This window comes from Mytilus edulis, chromosome 7 (genome assembly GCF_963676685.1).
Source record: "Mytilus edulis chromosome 7, xbMytEdul2.2, whole genome shotgun sequence".
Taxonomy (NCBI): domain Eukaryota; kingdom Metazoa; phylum Mollusca; class Bivalvia; order Mytilida; family Mytilidae; genus Mytilus; species Mytilus edulis.
Window position 1 is genome coordinate 45,815,755 of NC_092350.1, and position 15,329 is coordinate 45,831,083.

The 15,329-nt window shown below is 31.9% G+C and overlaps 1 protein-coding gene and 1 long non-coding RNA gene across 2 annotated transcripts; both read left to right on the forward strand.

The window, feature by feature from the left end:
• Positions 1–2,410: 2,410 nt before the first annotated feature.
• On the forward strand, positions 2,411–3,707 carry LOC139481596 (uncharacterized). Its single transcript, XR_011654642.1, has 2 exons — positions 2,411–2,648; positions 3,345–3,707. It is a non-coding gene; the product is annotated as an uncharacterized lncRNA (long non-coding RNA).
• A 2,041-nt stretch (positions 3,708–5,748) lies between these two features.
• Positions 5,749–13,039, forward strand: LOC139483150 (monocarboxylate transporter 12-like). Its single transcript, XM_071267185.1, has 4 exons — positions 5,749–5,800; positions 6,566–6,709; positions 8,557–9,357; positions 12,294–13,039. Exons 1-4 carry the CDS (start codon positions 5,749–5,751, stop codon positions 12,503–12,505), a joined length of 1,209 nt encoding a protein of 402 aa, XP_071123286.1. The 3' UTR covers positions 12,506–13,039.
• The last annotated feature ends 2,290 nt before the right edge of the window (positions 13,040–15,329 follow it).

The following is a 15,329-nucleotide window of genomic DNA, read 5'->3' on the forward strand; positions in this document are numbered from 1 at the left end:
CCTTCGTAAATTTTAGGCACGCCATCACAAGTGTATTGACCTTTTTGGAATAACCGTTTCAAAGATGAAATGGAATATGTTTCTATGTCGTAACTACAATCCCCTTCCTTTTCACCACGAATGTGACCTACTGAATTAGACTATTTACCGAGTTTGTAATAAAAAGTGCTATACGACGGGTGCCACATGTGATGCAGGATCTGCTTTTCCTTCAAGAGTACCTGATATCATCCCCAGTTTCTGTTGGGTTCGTTGTGCTTAGTCTTTAGTGTTTTATGTTGTGTCTTGCGTACTATTATTTGTCTGTTTGTCTTTTATTATCTAGCCATGGTGTTGTCAGTTTATTTTCGATCTTTGAGTTTGACTGTCCTTCTGGTATTTTTCGTCCCTCTTTTCAAAAATAGTTGCCAATATTGTATACTTATTGAAACAAGCTAAAGCCAGACCGATGAAAGGACCTGCATCTAAGCAAACCTTTTTGACAAAGAAAATCAGAATTTTTAAATAATTGTGATCTTATAAAAGGGGGGGAAAAGTGTGATATAAAAGCAAATTTGTTTTAAAATAATTGTATAATAAATCCTGGCAAAGGTAAAGATGGAGTTGTCATATGTTGCATACTCGTTTCAGTATTGTGTATGCCCTGGTTATTACTCATATAAATTGTACACTAATGCAAAACTTCCACTCCTTTAAAACAAAAAAAAAAAAGATAAATAAACAGAGCAGAATAAACATTTTACTTGTACCCGTAGGTCAGGGTTGAGTTCAATATCGTAGCGGCTACATAGGGCTTCGTACATTTATGACAATTGAACGTGTAGCTGGCTACATAGATATTGATAGCAGCCAGCTACTCGGTCAATAGGCAAAAATCTACGTAGCACTACATTGCCGCTACGATATTGAACGCAACCCAGTTGTCTTTTATACCTGTATAATACAGACTACAGTTGTGAGTTAATTGATATAGATTGTCAGTGTTCCTGCCGAAGACAAATGGTTTTCAACAGGCAGTTCAGATTTCTCCTCTAACACAACACGCCTGCTACCAAATAGCATATATATAGTGTTGAAAGTAGCGTTAAACACCAAAACAAAATGAACTTATGAACCCTTTGATATCCAAGAAAATGGGAACACAAAATACAGTCTTACACATGTAGATGCAGAATGAAAATGATGAATGCTTGTTATAAATAAAACAATTTATTTAGTTTTTTTAACAACAGCAACACATTGTCACAATGCAAAGATTCTGTAACAATATAAAATCGTTAATGTTAGTAATGAGTTTCTTCAACACGTTATCTTTTTTTTATAAAATAACAAAAATAACGAACTCCGAAGAAAGTTCTAACGAACAGTCCCAAAGCACATGGCAAAATTAAAAGCTCTTACACATCAAAGTTATTTAATTCATCTTTGTCTAAAAGTTAATTTATTTTGATTTCTTCTTTTTTATTCTTATTTGTTGTGTCTTTATTTACGTATTTTCTTGAAATTGCGGCTTTACATTCGTTTTAGTCATCTATAATTATCGTTGATCATCTCGACGATATTGATTTTCTCGGTTGAATCTGTACGGCGAAAGTGCGAAACGCAATCGATTTGAGATTACGAATCTGTTTATTGCTATTTTACCTATGATGACGTTGTAAATTCTATCAATGTCGTTGACAACGCCACATACCGTCTTATATTAGTTTCTAGAATCATATCACTCGACTCTGAGGAATGAAATTATCAGTCAGCAAGATCAAAGGACAATTTCGTAAAATAGCGACTATATTGTTTTTTTTATTCTATTTCAGGAGCTTTTATGAACTATATGATACTGGCAGGTGTTTTAAAATCATTTGGTATCCTTTACGCAGAACTACTAGACCAATATGATATAACATCGGGACAAGGTGCTTTCATTTTTAGTTTGAAAGTTTTCATGTTGGCAATTTCAGGCATGTATGACATACCTTAGGGACCTATCATTTGATTTTTATAATCTGACAAGGATGAACAATGTGGGTCCTGCATTTATTTAAGTTGTAATCTCTGTTAAGGGGGCTCGCGGGTATAAATCATTTTTTTTCTAATATAAGATTTCGCTATATTTTTTTTTTTAAATGAACTTTTTCATATACTTAATGAAAAAAATGAAATAAAAAAAATGGGGTCACCGTTTATTTGAGCTCACAATCTGCCTCCGAAAGAGGCATTCATTTTTGTTATCTCCTTTTTTCTGTTGAACTAAAGGGAAAAAAAGAGGTAATATCGAAATAAAAAAAGAACTAAATTACAGAAATCGCTTAAAATGTACAATTACTTGGTTGATGTACAGCTTATTTGAGAACAATAATAAAAAATGTAGGTCACCGATGAGTTAAAAACAGATATCAATTTAAATGCAAAAAAAAAATGCATTTTGCTCCAAAGGGACATAATTTGGAGCTTTTTCAATGAAATAAACAATTTAACAGTGCGTGAACCGGTGACAAAATATTATCGCCCCTGTAAACAGTGGGCTCTTCTGACTAGAGGTAATCGGTAAAGAACAGCGGAAAATGGTGTACATTGTTTACGAGCTTGAAATGAGCTAACACAGACGAACTGAGACGTGTCAACGTAATGTGAATATGATAATGCACCAGGTAAATTATTAATTGTTAAGTTTATCACATCATCGTATCTTCATATGATAGGTAAATAAGTGAATTTTCGATTTTAAGTGTCGTCAGGGTTCAAACCTGGAATCATGCCAACCTTTCATTATTTTTTTTAATACTAACCTATAGTCGGAACATCTTGATTTTCTCCCAATTTGTAAAGTTAATTATGCTGCTTGACATATATTTTTTTTGGGAAAAAAAATTGATATGCAGTCAAATGTGGCAGTTTTAATATTTGTTGCTATGTGAAATAAAGGAAAGTAAATTAAAGTAAAAGAAGGCGCGCTTATTCAAATAGTAAACAATTTAATTCAGATGCATAGTATTTTGTCAAATGATAAAGAATATCGTAGAAACTTGCTAGAAATTCATCTAATTTATAAAAGATATACAACATGACATACTGAAAACTGAAAAGGGGTAAAACCACCATACCTTGAACAAATTCAGTTAAAAAAAGGGGGGTGGTAAAATGCTACGAAATTTAGATTTTATTTATTTTTTGTCGACAGCCAAAAGATGATTTGACATGTAACTAACTACTTTTTCAATTTCATTGTAAAGTAAAATTGGCTTTTTTTGGGGTCTCTGTTTATTGTGGTCTGATGTTTTCAGGTTCTCTTTGGATTGCCAAATAATATTATAATCATCTAATTGAATGTTCAAATTATTTTGCAGCGATGGTGTGTATGGAAGGAAGACTGTCATAAAACCCAACAGTTCCGGAGGGCCCTTTAAATAATTGCTTAACATCAATAGCGATGTAAGATTCAAGTGTTTGATTTAGCACAAGTTTAGCCAGGTTTTCCTTGTAATTGTGGCAGAAAAACCACTAGACAGTGTCATGCATTGAAAGGATATCAAACGGATATTTTATGGAATGATTCTCGTACATATAAAATCATATGCATAGGAATGTGGAGCTAGTGTCTTTCATGCAGCAATTTTTAATTTCCAATATAAACTCTGAAAAGACAAGAGCATAGAAATGTATACCAATGAGAAACATTCTTTGTGAATAAAATCATTCCAAAACTTAAATGTGTCATTAGTGTTGCATTATTTATCAGTAGAGATAATCAGATTCCAGTAAGATTGTCCAACTGATGTTTTTTTTTGTAATCGTTTTTTGTAAATCTTAGTTGTTTTGACAATCCGGGCTGTGCATGTTGCCCGGCTGACCCTTTCAGTGTGAGACAATATTTTGTTTATGATAAACAAAATCACTGATTCAAGACTGGAGCGGACCCCTTTTAGGCAGTTAGTGCGAATCCTTTAGGTTTAAACCATTACATGCAATACGGGGGAGGGGGAAGATTTTTTTTTACCGAGTCAAACATTTTTCCTTATTATAATACATTGAGATTTAATATATACTTTGCTATATGTAGTGTGTATATTAAAGTATTGCCAACAAAATTCATCAAATTTGGGATCATAATATTGTTTAAGAAAAACCCTTACCCCCTGTACATCATAAAAGTTTATAATCTTCTGTAGCACACGTGCATGGTTAATTCGGATCACATATTTTCTATTCCGATGTTATAAGAATTCGAAGGTTCATATCATTTACAATATCATTCAAAAAATTTCTGGGATTTTTTTTTACTATCAACGTTGAACCTCGAGGTTACATTGTAGTAAAAAAAAATCCAATAAAAACGTTGAATGTAAATGACATGCACCTTTAAATCTTATATTGTAGGACTTATGTTGTTCAAACATAATGTGTTGATCAATTATGTTATGATGATTTTGATAAACTTCACATTAGGTAATCTTTCACGTATATTGATTACATTATATCGAGTTGTCCCAACGATATACTTGTCGGTGTGCTCGATCATACGAATTTACCGACATTCATATTGACAAAATGACACAACTTTGAAAAATTCTTGTGACGAAACTACATTTCGGAACACGTTAAAAATTGAATACCCAGAAAGCTACATTATTAAGGTTTGATATATATTTTTTTCAAAAAAAAAAGAAAAATATGCAGTCAAATCTGGCAGTTTTTTACACACCCCTTTGTTGAACAATAGGTTGTTCAATTAACAGCATGTTTGGCAATTAAAAAATCATATATTAACACATTTAGCTTTAACATATACTTTATTTATAGTGGTTGTATAAAAGTTATATAATGGTTTTGTGTTTTAAGAGATATTCATCCCTATGCATATCGAGTTTTATGCGTAAATTGTCTCTCCTGTTCTTAGACCTTTTCTATCTCTTTCATAAGAAGAGTGACTTTTCTATTGTTCTAGTGTCACTGGAAATCCCACTGTTAAAAGTCATCTGCGGTCAAACCGAATCGTATTTTTTGGGTGATTTTTGTACCATAAATTTTTTTTAGCATAAAGTAATCATTAATAGTGTAATAAATTAAATTTGTACGAAAAATCAATTATTTTTTTTTTGCTGAAATTTTTGTACCCGCAAGCCTCCTTAAGCCGTTTTATTTTTCACCTTTATCGTTCCTGCATTTTATTTCAAAGGTTCATTCAGATTTTTTACATATATTATCATCCTGCCTGTTTTGTGTTCCAATTTTGCCCATCCTGCCCTTTTATTACGGAAAACTCCTGTCGTACATTTTATTCAAATTTCATCCAAGCCTCTCTATAAAATCAAATGCTAGCTCCATAAAGCAGTGAAATTATACCTTAACTATGTTCGAATGTGTAGGATTTGATGTTTATTTAAACAAACCATTTCATTTAACCTAGCATTTAAACGTCAATATTCAAATAGTACATTTTAGATCCAGTTGGTCATAGATTTTAGTACTTTTAGAAGTGGTTGCATTCTTGAAGTCACAGATGAAATTGCATTTGAAAAAATAAATGACAAACCTGAAAAATCGAAAGTCTATGACACAAATTTACAAACAGTTAATAAAAAAAAATCCATAAATAGAACTATCATCATGATCAATATATATTTTTTCATCAGCCAATGATGTTTTAGCCTTCATAATTTTGAAGGTATATATCCGACAACACTTGATTATCAAGAAGGTCTTGAAAACAGAAGGTAGAACATAACGTTTTCAGATCCAAAGATTTGACACATGATCTGTATTGTTATCGGTCTGGTACATGATATAAGTGTCCATGATAAAGGCAAGGGCGTACACAACATTTTGTTTTTAAATTCCTTGGACAGTGGTCAAAGTTTTTGTACGTACGTGTATGAAATTGATAGACGTACGTATAAAATCTTTTGCAATACAAAAAAGGCAGGATGAAAATATATGTAAAAATTTTCATGTATGATTTTTTATACACGTACGTACAAAATCATTGCAATTATTCATATTTATTGCATTAATTTTGTATGTTGTCAGATGAATTGAGATGATGATAGTCAATAAAACCAGATAAGTACCATTTTATGTGCCATTTAATGTGAAGAAATGAAAAAAAATATTCCTATACAGTACATAAAACATGATTTTCACCAAACGTCCACAAAATATTTAAGCGACATAAACATAACAACGCAGATCTTCACATGTTTTGATTAATGGCTGGAACAGTTTGCAGTTTATTTTGAACCTTTACGTGACTTGCATTTGTCTCTTTTAACTATTGAAAATATCAAGTTTTTTAAAAATAATGTAAAGAGAAAAATCAATGTAAATAATATCTTGTGTTTTGGATGTTTTTTGTTTTTTTCTTCTATTCAATGTTAATGATTTATACTATAAAAACGTTTGTTAGATTGCCTATTACACTTAAGAGATAACCAAAAATATACGAGATTTATTTACGCTTGATTTAAAAGTAAAATTGTTCGTTCCAAAAAAATATATGATTGGATGCAAAGCAAACTACATGACTTGTACTATAAACTTGTTATCATTTTGAAATATCTTTTCGTACTAGGTGCATTATCAGGATTTCTAAGTACTACATTTTCGTTTCGAGGTGTTACATTCGTTGGAGGATTACTGATCGGAAGTGGATTATGCTTCAGTGGTTTGACCAGTAGACCTGAAATGTTATTTCTGACCTATAGTTTACTAACAGGTACGACATGTGAAATTGACCAAATTTTACCGAATGCATCAATTTTAGTTTGAGTAGGCAACGATTGTACCGATTCATTTATATTGCATGTTTTTGTTTGAATTTTATTGCTTACGTCATAACTTTTAGAATTATTAAGCCCACCAAAAAGATGGTTTAAAAGTCTTTCAGTCGATTAATCATTCAAAATCATTAAATCTCTTGTTTTGTAGTAACCGAGTCTTATAACTTCAAATGATATGTCGTTACATTGATTTCAAACACAGAAACCTTAGACCTTGTTCACACTAGCATTGTTTTGAATCGATCTAAATAGAACCAGTTGGCGTTCACATTAGATTTACTCCTAACGATCTCTATCGGTCTAATCTGAACCACTCGGTTACACTACAATTAATAACGCAATCGATCTATTAATTCGCAAACGATCTAAAATAAAATTTATGTGTTAATACACTGATACACATACTTGAAAAAAAAAAATAGATGAAGTTATTGTTTCAGTTGAATGCCAAGTTCAAATTTTGATACTTGAGTTCTTCCAGTTTTTATTCATTTAAAAGCAAACAATTTTTCGGAAACCACGTGACCATTTCAACTTCCCGCGTATTAAATATTCACAGGACCATATTTTGAACATTACTTCGACTTCGATTTGATTAATCGGAAACTCATGTAAGTACAGTGTTGTTCGAACTGATCGAATTTCTATAAACGTCATCAATTAAAAATTTTGACCAGAATCGAGTTCTACGTACCTCGTGGCAACGTTGAGTCGAGTAGAGTACACTGTGTAAGAAATGGCAAAGATAATAACTTTTCACAACCAAAATATAAAAAAGCAGCTCATCTATTAATTCAATACAACATGAAAATGTTTTCAATGATTTGCGACGATGAATTTGGTTGCTTGCGTCTGCATCATCGTAGATTTGTTATTTTTAAGAGGGTATTTTAAAATGTTTCGACAGTCGGTAAATAAAGAAGTGTTAGCTTTTTCGCCAGCTCTTATTAACATACCGGCAAAAAGTAAGTTTCTATGTAATATAGAAAAGAAGATGTGATTATGATTGCCAATGAAACAACTATCCACAAAAGACCAAAATGACACAGACATTAACAACTATAGGTCACCGTACGGCCTTCAACAATGAGCAAAGCCCATACCGCATAGTCAGCTATAATAGGACCCGATAAGACAATGTAAAACAATTCAAACGAGAAAACTAACGGCCTTATTTATGTAAAAAAAATGAACGAAAAACAAATATGTAACACATAAACAAACGACAACCACTGAATTACAGGCTCCTGACTTGTGATAGGCACATACATAAATAATGTGGCGGGGTTTAACATGTTAGCGGGATCCCAGCCCTCCCCCTAACCTAAATGTAATGTCTATTTTTCCGGCAATTGCAATATCGTGAATTTGTAGTTTTGCCATTTTCTTTTTAAAGATGTAATTCTAAAATTTACTTTTGAAAAGTACTATCAAATGTACATTATCTATACAAAAAACAATATGTTGAAGAGTTTAGAGAGTTAACTTTACTTAATTTGTAGGTTAATGTTTGATTTAACTGTCTAGTGCGCTGGTATTATTACGTAAAAAGTTTTACCAGAGTAACTCATTCAAACAAATCGATGTCGATCTAGTAGTAATATTATCTTTCTTTAAAAATACCGATTGCCTATGAAGCTGAAAACTACAGAAAGCATGCAACTGAAAATATCAGAAAAAGAATTGAGAGCAGTGTGACTGATATGGATATAAAAATAGGAGATAGTTGACGCATCTATAACACTGCTTAATTTTTGTAAAGTCTTGTGTATTTGTATTTTAGGTACTGGAATAGGTTTATGTATACCATCATCACTATCAATCGTCAACTTTTACTTCAACAAGAAAAGAGCTTTAGCCAGCGGAATTGTGACATCAGCCGGTGGCGTATCAGCTTTGATATTCCCCGCTCTGTACAGATGGTTTTTTGATTCATACGGAATAAGGGGCGGACTTGTTCTATTAGGTGGTGTGGTTTTAAATGTGTGTGTAGGCAGTTTGTTGTTAAGACAGCCAGCACAATTAGGGAAAAGAACACAATTTGACAACGAACATACAAAGTCTTTTCTTAATTCATGTTGGACTGAGACAAGTAAATACTTGAGTATTTTAAGGAATACGTTCAAACAAATCATACAAAATCCCTGTTTTAGACTGTACACTGCGGCTTTTTCTTTTGCACTAGTTGGCTACACTGCAAACTTCACAGTCATTCCCCCACACTTGCGCAGTCGAGGGATTTCTGACAACGATATTGTGACGACAATAATGATAAGCGGCATAGGAGAATTAATTTCTCGGATTGGAGTTGGATATATAGTCGACAAAAAATATGTGAAAGCAGAAACAGTCTTTATTGCAAATATGGGAATAAGTGGAATATTAAGTATCGTGTTTCCTTTTTTCGACGAAGTAAGTGTGAATTATACATACAGTCTATTAGCTGGGTTACTTCCGGGAGCTATTAATTTATTGATGATGTTGATGTTGTCTCCAGTTATAGGAGTTGAACAGTTGCCTTCCGCTTTGTCATTGTCATATTTATTCATTCATACCTTTTATTTGATTGGAATGCCATTTATAGGTAAGTTTTGTTTTATGTCATGTAGGCAAAACATTATTACTGTAATTAATGTGTGTTTTTCAGCTGCCTTCTAATGTTATATTAGTATCAAATAAAGATTTTGAGAATTGGTTTAGACTAAATGAATCATGGTAAATAATTTCCATGGGTGTTAAATCTTTCTAGTTATCTTGAGTTATAATTGTCTTTCGCTTAGTTTGTACAGGCAAACGTAAATAAACTGATAAATAAATTAATGTTCAAGTGCAAAGTCACCGTGTAGAACGCCACTTGCGGGGTGTCGGCTATGTTTGACATGGGGTGGCAATTTTGAAGCGACGAAAAAGTAAGAAGGTAAGTTCAAGCATCAAAATTTCTTATTTCTAGAACTCTCAGTACCATATAATGTATTGCACGGAAGGAACCGCAACATAATCTATTTCCTGAAAGCAGAAGCAGTCGTTTTCAGTGCTCAGTTTTCTCAAACACCTCGGCCTAGTTTTCCGTGTTGCAGATTTTGAGGCTTTATATGCAAATTTCGGTATAAAAAACTACTTTACACAGCCATCCCCCGTATCATTTATATAGAATTGTATTCCTCTCATTGACTTATACCAAATACCAGTTTCTTAGTTAAAATTAATTGGTTTTAAAACTGTTATTCATCAAAATATAAAGTGTCGCTCGGGGTGTCAGATTTTGCGTCGCAAGGGGTAGAGGCTTGTCATAAAAAAATACATATTTGCTTGTAAATTAGTCTTCATATGATACATTTTATTTCAAACACATCTACTTTACCATGACAAAACAAGGATTTTTCATTTTGCCTGTTTTTGGTCTAATAAAATATATGCTTTTGATTTCATTCACATCTACTTTATAATGACAAAATAAGGGTTTTTCATTTTGCCTGTTTTTTGGTCTTATAAAACATGTGCCTTTGATTTCATTCATAGTAAAAAAATATTTAGTTTTCAAGCTGGTAAACGATTTCTTTTCCTTTTCAGTCACTATCATGGTAAAAAAAAGTCAAGGCTATGGCTCAATAAACCAAAAACATCACAAAAAGGTCCTCAATATAAGATATGCCCGAAGACTCCACCAGCCAAAATGCATCATAGTTCATCAGCAGGTTCATCTAAAAAGCACTCGTGCACGCCGCAAAAATCCATTACTCCTAAAAGAATTAGAACACTCTCTCCAATGAAACACTCACCGGCATCTTTTTCAGCGTATGACAACACAACTTCAAGTAATCCTGAAGACGATGATACTACAATTGTCAATGAGAAAACAACGACTTGTACACAATATACAACGGAACAGGTTTACAAGAAAAAATGATTCAAGACAGTTATTTCGTTCGTAATCGCCCAGCTAGAACTATCTGTTTTCTGTTACACATCTATCATATCATATCTACTTTGAAGGTCTACTCTGACTATATACATATCTCTAAACGAACCGGAATTGAATAAAATTTGAAGAATTTGATGTAACCTGTGTTTTTCTGGGTTGAATTTCTGTTACATTTATGTTTCTATTTGTGTAGGTGTGTTTGAATTAAAATGTATCAGATAGAGATAGATTTATAAAAAAATGTATTCTTTTTTTTTATGACAAGCCTCTACCCCTTGCGACGCAAAATCTGACACCCCGGGCGACACTTTATATTTTGATGAATAACAGTTTTAAACCCAATTAATTTTAACTAAGAAACTGGTATTTGGTATAAGTCAATGAGAGGAATACAATTCTATATAAATGATACGGAGGGTAGCTGTGTAAAGTAGTTTTTTATGCCGAAATTTGCATATAAAGCCTCAAAATCTGCAACACGGAAAACTAGGGCGAGGTGTTTGAAAAAACTGAGCACTGAAAACGACTGCTTCTGCTTTCAGGAAATAGATTATGTTGCGGTTCCTTCCGTGCAATACATTATATGGTACTGAGAGTTCTAGAAATAAGAAATTTTGATGCTTGAACTTACCTTCTTACTTTTTCGTCGCTTCAAAATTGCCACCCCATGTCAAACATAGCCGACACCCCGCAAGTGGCGTTCTACACGGTGAAAGTACTGGATAAATTAAAGTGATATACAAAGCTCTTGACAAGTTTTATGTTTTTGAAATGTTTTTGTCGATCAACTTGCAATGCATTTGACAACATGGGCTGAAATTTATTCAAGTTTAAGGAAATGTATTTGACAGAATCTATAACAGTTAAGATGTGTTTTTGCTTATAAATAAAAAAAGGTTAATTTTTACTTATATTTTGGTGTTCATACTTACTGTAAAAACATGACCTGTGCAATTTAAAAATATAAGTGTTTTTGTATGGACGTAATTTACGATCGAACGGTTTTAATTAATGTCTAGCAATATATATATATAAGCAGTTATTCTAATTGATAAAAACCTGTAAAAGCAAAATTAATGCTTCATGTAGGACCGATGAACACAATAGTCAAACATTTTTATAGTGTAAAATGATTTAATAATACTACTATATGCTAGCGCTCGAACATAGTGAAGTAAAACATGTAGAAGAAAGACACACAGCAGGCATGCGTGATTTTATGAGCAAAGTCGAATTATTAAAGTTGTCTTTCATTTCAATAAAATGGCTATACTATATTTTATTTCAACTGAGTTGATTGCTCTCCTTAAACACCTCTTTATCAGAAAGTGTATAACAACGAACAATATTTTTTCTTATATACTGCTCTGTAACTCCTACACAGTCATACTGTTATGTCAACTTTCTTACTTGTTAAACAAACACATGCAATTTCTATTTTCGTTCTACACATCTGCGCATCGATACTTGGAGTACATTTAAAGTGGAAGATCAGAATAATGTGTTTCTTCCGTAATGCTATGCGATTACGTTTTATTTATGCAAGGTTCATGTATTATATTTACGCCTGATAAAGTGTATTTTTTCCTGAATTACAGGGTACATGGACGATTTGACTGGAAACTGGAATGTGTCATTCTACAGTATTGGTGTAATTCTTATTTTGTCAGCCATTTTAGTATTGATTGGAACTCTAACATATAACGTCGAACAAAAATCTCAAGATATTAACGAGGAAGTGGCATTAGAATTTTTACAAAGCCCAGAAAGCAAGCCTATGCTAACCGTATCAAAAATTAGTAGAGTATGAGTCAATCATTGTTTTTGTTTTTTGTAAAAGTCGATATGTTTAAATCGTTGTCGTTTTTTTCAGTTCACTTCAGTGTTTCGGTTGTTTCCCTCAAATAGTTATCTGTTTCCTTCGGTTTTAGTTTGTACCCCGGATTTGTCTCAATTTAAGACTTTCGAACAGCAGTATACTATTGTTGCCTTTATTTAAAGCACGTTTAACCTAAAATAATTGCAAATTTATAATAAGACGACATAAACTGCTCCCTTATTTTTCCCTAATTTTATTTTTCTGAAACAGGGAGATTTGGTCCATAACAATTATTTTTATGTCGATGTCGATTAAGATGTTGAAACTTTTATTTGATGTTACCTTATTATCGAAATATTTACATATTTCTCAGCTTCATGGACTATAATTATGAAAAAACGAGTTGATCACATTTTTCGATCAAACTGACTTCTGAGTAACGGGCAAACCACAGAATAAACATGTTAAATAAAAATTGAAAATTATAATATACGAGTTTCTTATACTATGTTCCTTATTTTGTCATTTTTTTTGAAGGGAGACGGATTTATATAAGTTTTTCTTTTTCCGAATCCCTGTATTTATATTGTATATTTAAACATTTTGTGCACTTTTTAAAAATAAAATATTGTTTAAACCAAACTGTTCCCTGTACAAACGTCATAAGATGCAACTCAGAAAAAAAACCATGAATTATACATCAGCAAATTTGTGATACACTTTTGAGGCACAGTAATACATGTCAGACCTAAACAAAATACCAAAAAACCATTAAAGTTTGAAAAAAACAACAAAAATAAAATTCAAAATGATAATTTTACAGCGGGCTTATTTTCAAAAAGGAAGACGAAGAAAAATCAAAACGATCTGACTGTTTTTATTTGAAAGTACTTGCATTTTGGTAACATGATATGTCTAATGAAAAGGAATCTACAAATTTGAAAATACAACTGTTTTCCTCATCACATGTTGTGAATGTACATGTGCGAATAGGGTCTATTTATTGTGTGTTGCTGTGTATTTACGGAGGAGTAGGTTCATGCTAAAGAAAAACCTGAGAAGCATTCAATAACAAGTGCTAAAATGTAAGAAACAAATATCAAGCCTTCTTTAAAAAATATATGCATTAAAAGTATCATGCCTGAATATTTATCATATATTTCATACAACAAAGTTAATGCTTCATATGGAGTGCTTCTAATCTTTTAACCCTGTATACCATTATTTCCCATGTGAAATTATATTTTTTTTTGAAAAAAAACCCATTGAACGGCAAAATTATTTTATGTTTCGATATGTGACGTTTACATTTTATGACGTCAAACACGCGAAACAATGCTTGGGGTTTTAAAATTTGATAGATGCTTTTGTGCTTTTTTGTTGAATATTTGATTGTTTTGAGATTGTGACACATTGATGACTGCTGTACCCGTACTTTGACTATTTACATATAATGTCTGTTTTAATTTGTCACACATTGTTGTAAATAAAATAGAATTTGATGCAACTGTCATACAATTGAGAGGTTAAGCGCTATAAAACCAGGTTCAATCCACCATTTTTATATTTGAAAAGGCCTGTACCAAGTCAGGAATATGACAGTTATTGTCCATTTGTTTGATGTAATTTATTATTTGATTTTGCCATTTGATTAAGGTCTTTTCGTTTTGAATTTTCCTCGGAGTTCAGTCCTTTTGTGATTTTATCTTTCATTTATTCCCACCAAAATAAAATCTCGAATAATTATAATTCAGAATTAAAAACCAATTGTTCACAGAACAATTGAAGGTCCTCCCACCCATAAAGATCAATTGTAATATAGAACTATGAAAATTTAGTTCGAAACATCATACCAGCGTCAAATGATAGCTCATTGTACACTGATTCCAAAAATATATGATTTCTTTACAAATTTTTTTAAATAAGGGAGATAAATTGTTAGTTCCGGTTTGAAATATGTCACTTCAGGTTTCATTTGATAATTTACTTGGTTCCAAAAATATATTGTTTAATATACTTTGACATTAAATAGGTACAAAAGATAGCTACTTCAGGTTAACACAATGTCACTTCCGGTTGTTTTTTCCATGGTCAAGTGTCTTTCAACGTAATGCGAAATCTTCTAAGGCTTTATCATGTCTAGATCTGAGGTAAAAGCCAAGGTTACAATCTAGAACGTCAATTTTTACAAATGACCTCGAGTTCAATATTAAGGTCATAAACCAAGGGCTTCAAATCAAAAGACCATAGGTCTTAATTATATATAGTTAATGAGTTATATCACTATATGTCTATATTTTTTTTTTATATAAGAGTGAAACAAATTCTGATTTAAGACTAGCGTACGCTTTCAACCAAATTAATGTGTTACAAAAAGTCGCAACTTACATTTTAATAAAAATATGTTGTCGATATCTTATACGGCTTTTACAATAAGTTGAACATTAAGTATCGTTTCCCTTTTTCGATGAAGTTACCGTGAATTATACATACAGTCTATTAGCTTGGTTACTTCCGGGAGCTATTAATTTATTGATGATGTTGATGTTGTCTCCAGTTATAGGAGTTGAACAGTTGCCTTTCGCTTTGTCGTTGTCATATTTATTTATTCATACATTTTATTTGATTGGAATGCCATTTATAGTTAAGTTTTGTTTTATGACACATAAGCAAAACCTTGTTACAGTAGTGTGTATCGGTTATTGCGCTGCCTAATTCTTTTGTATGCATATCAAATCAAGATTTTGAGAATTGGTTAAGCATTAATGAAGTAAGGTAAATACCTTATTTTTCTTAAATGTTTTTGTAGTTTTAA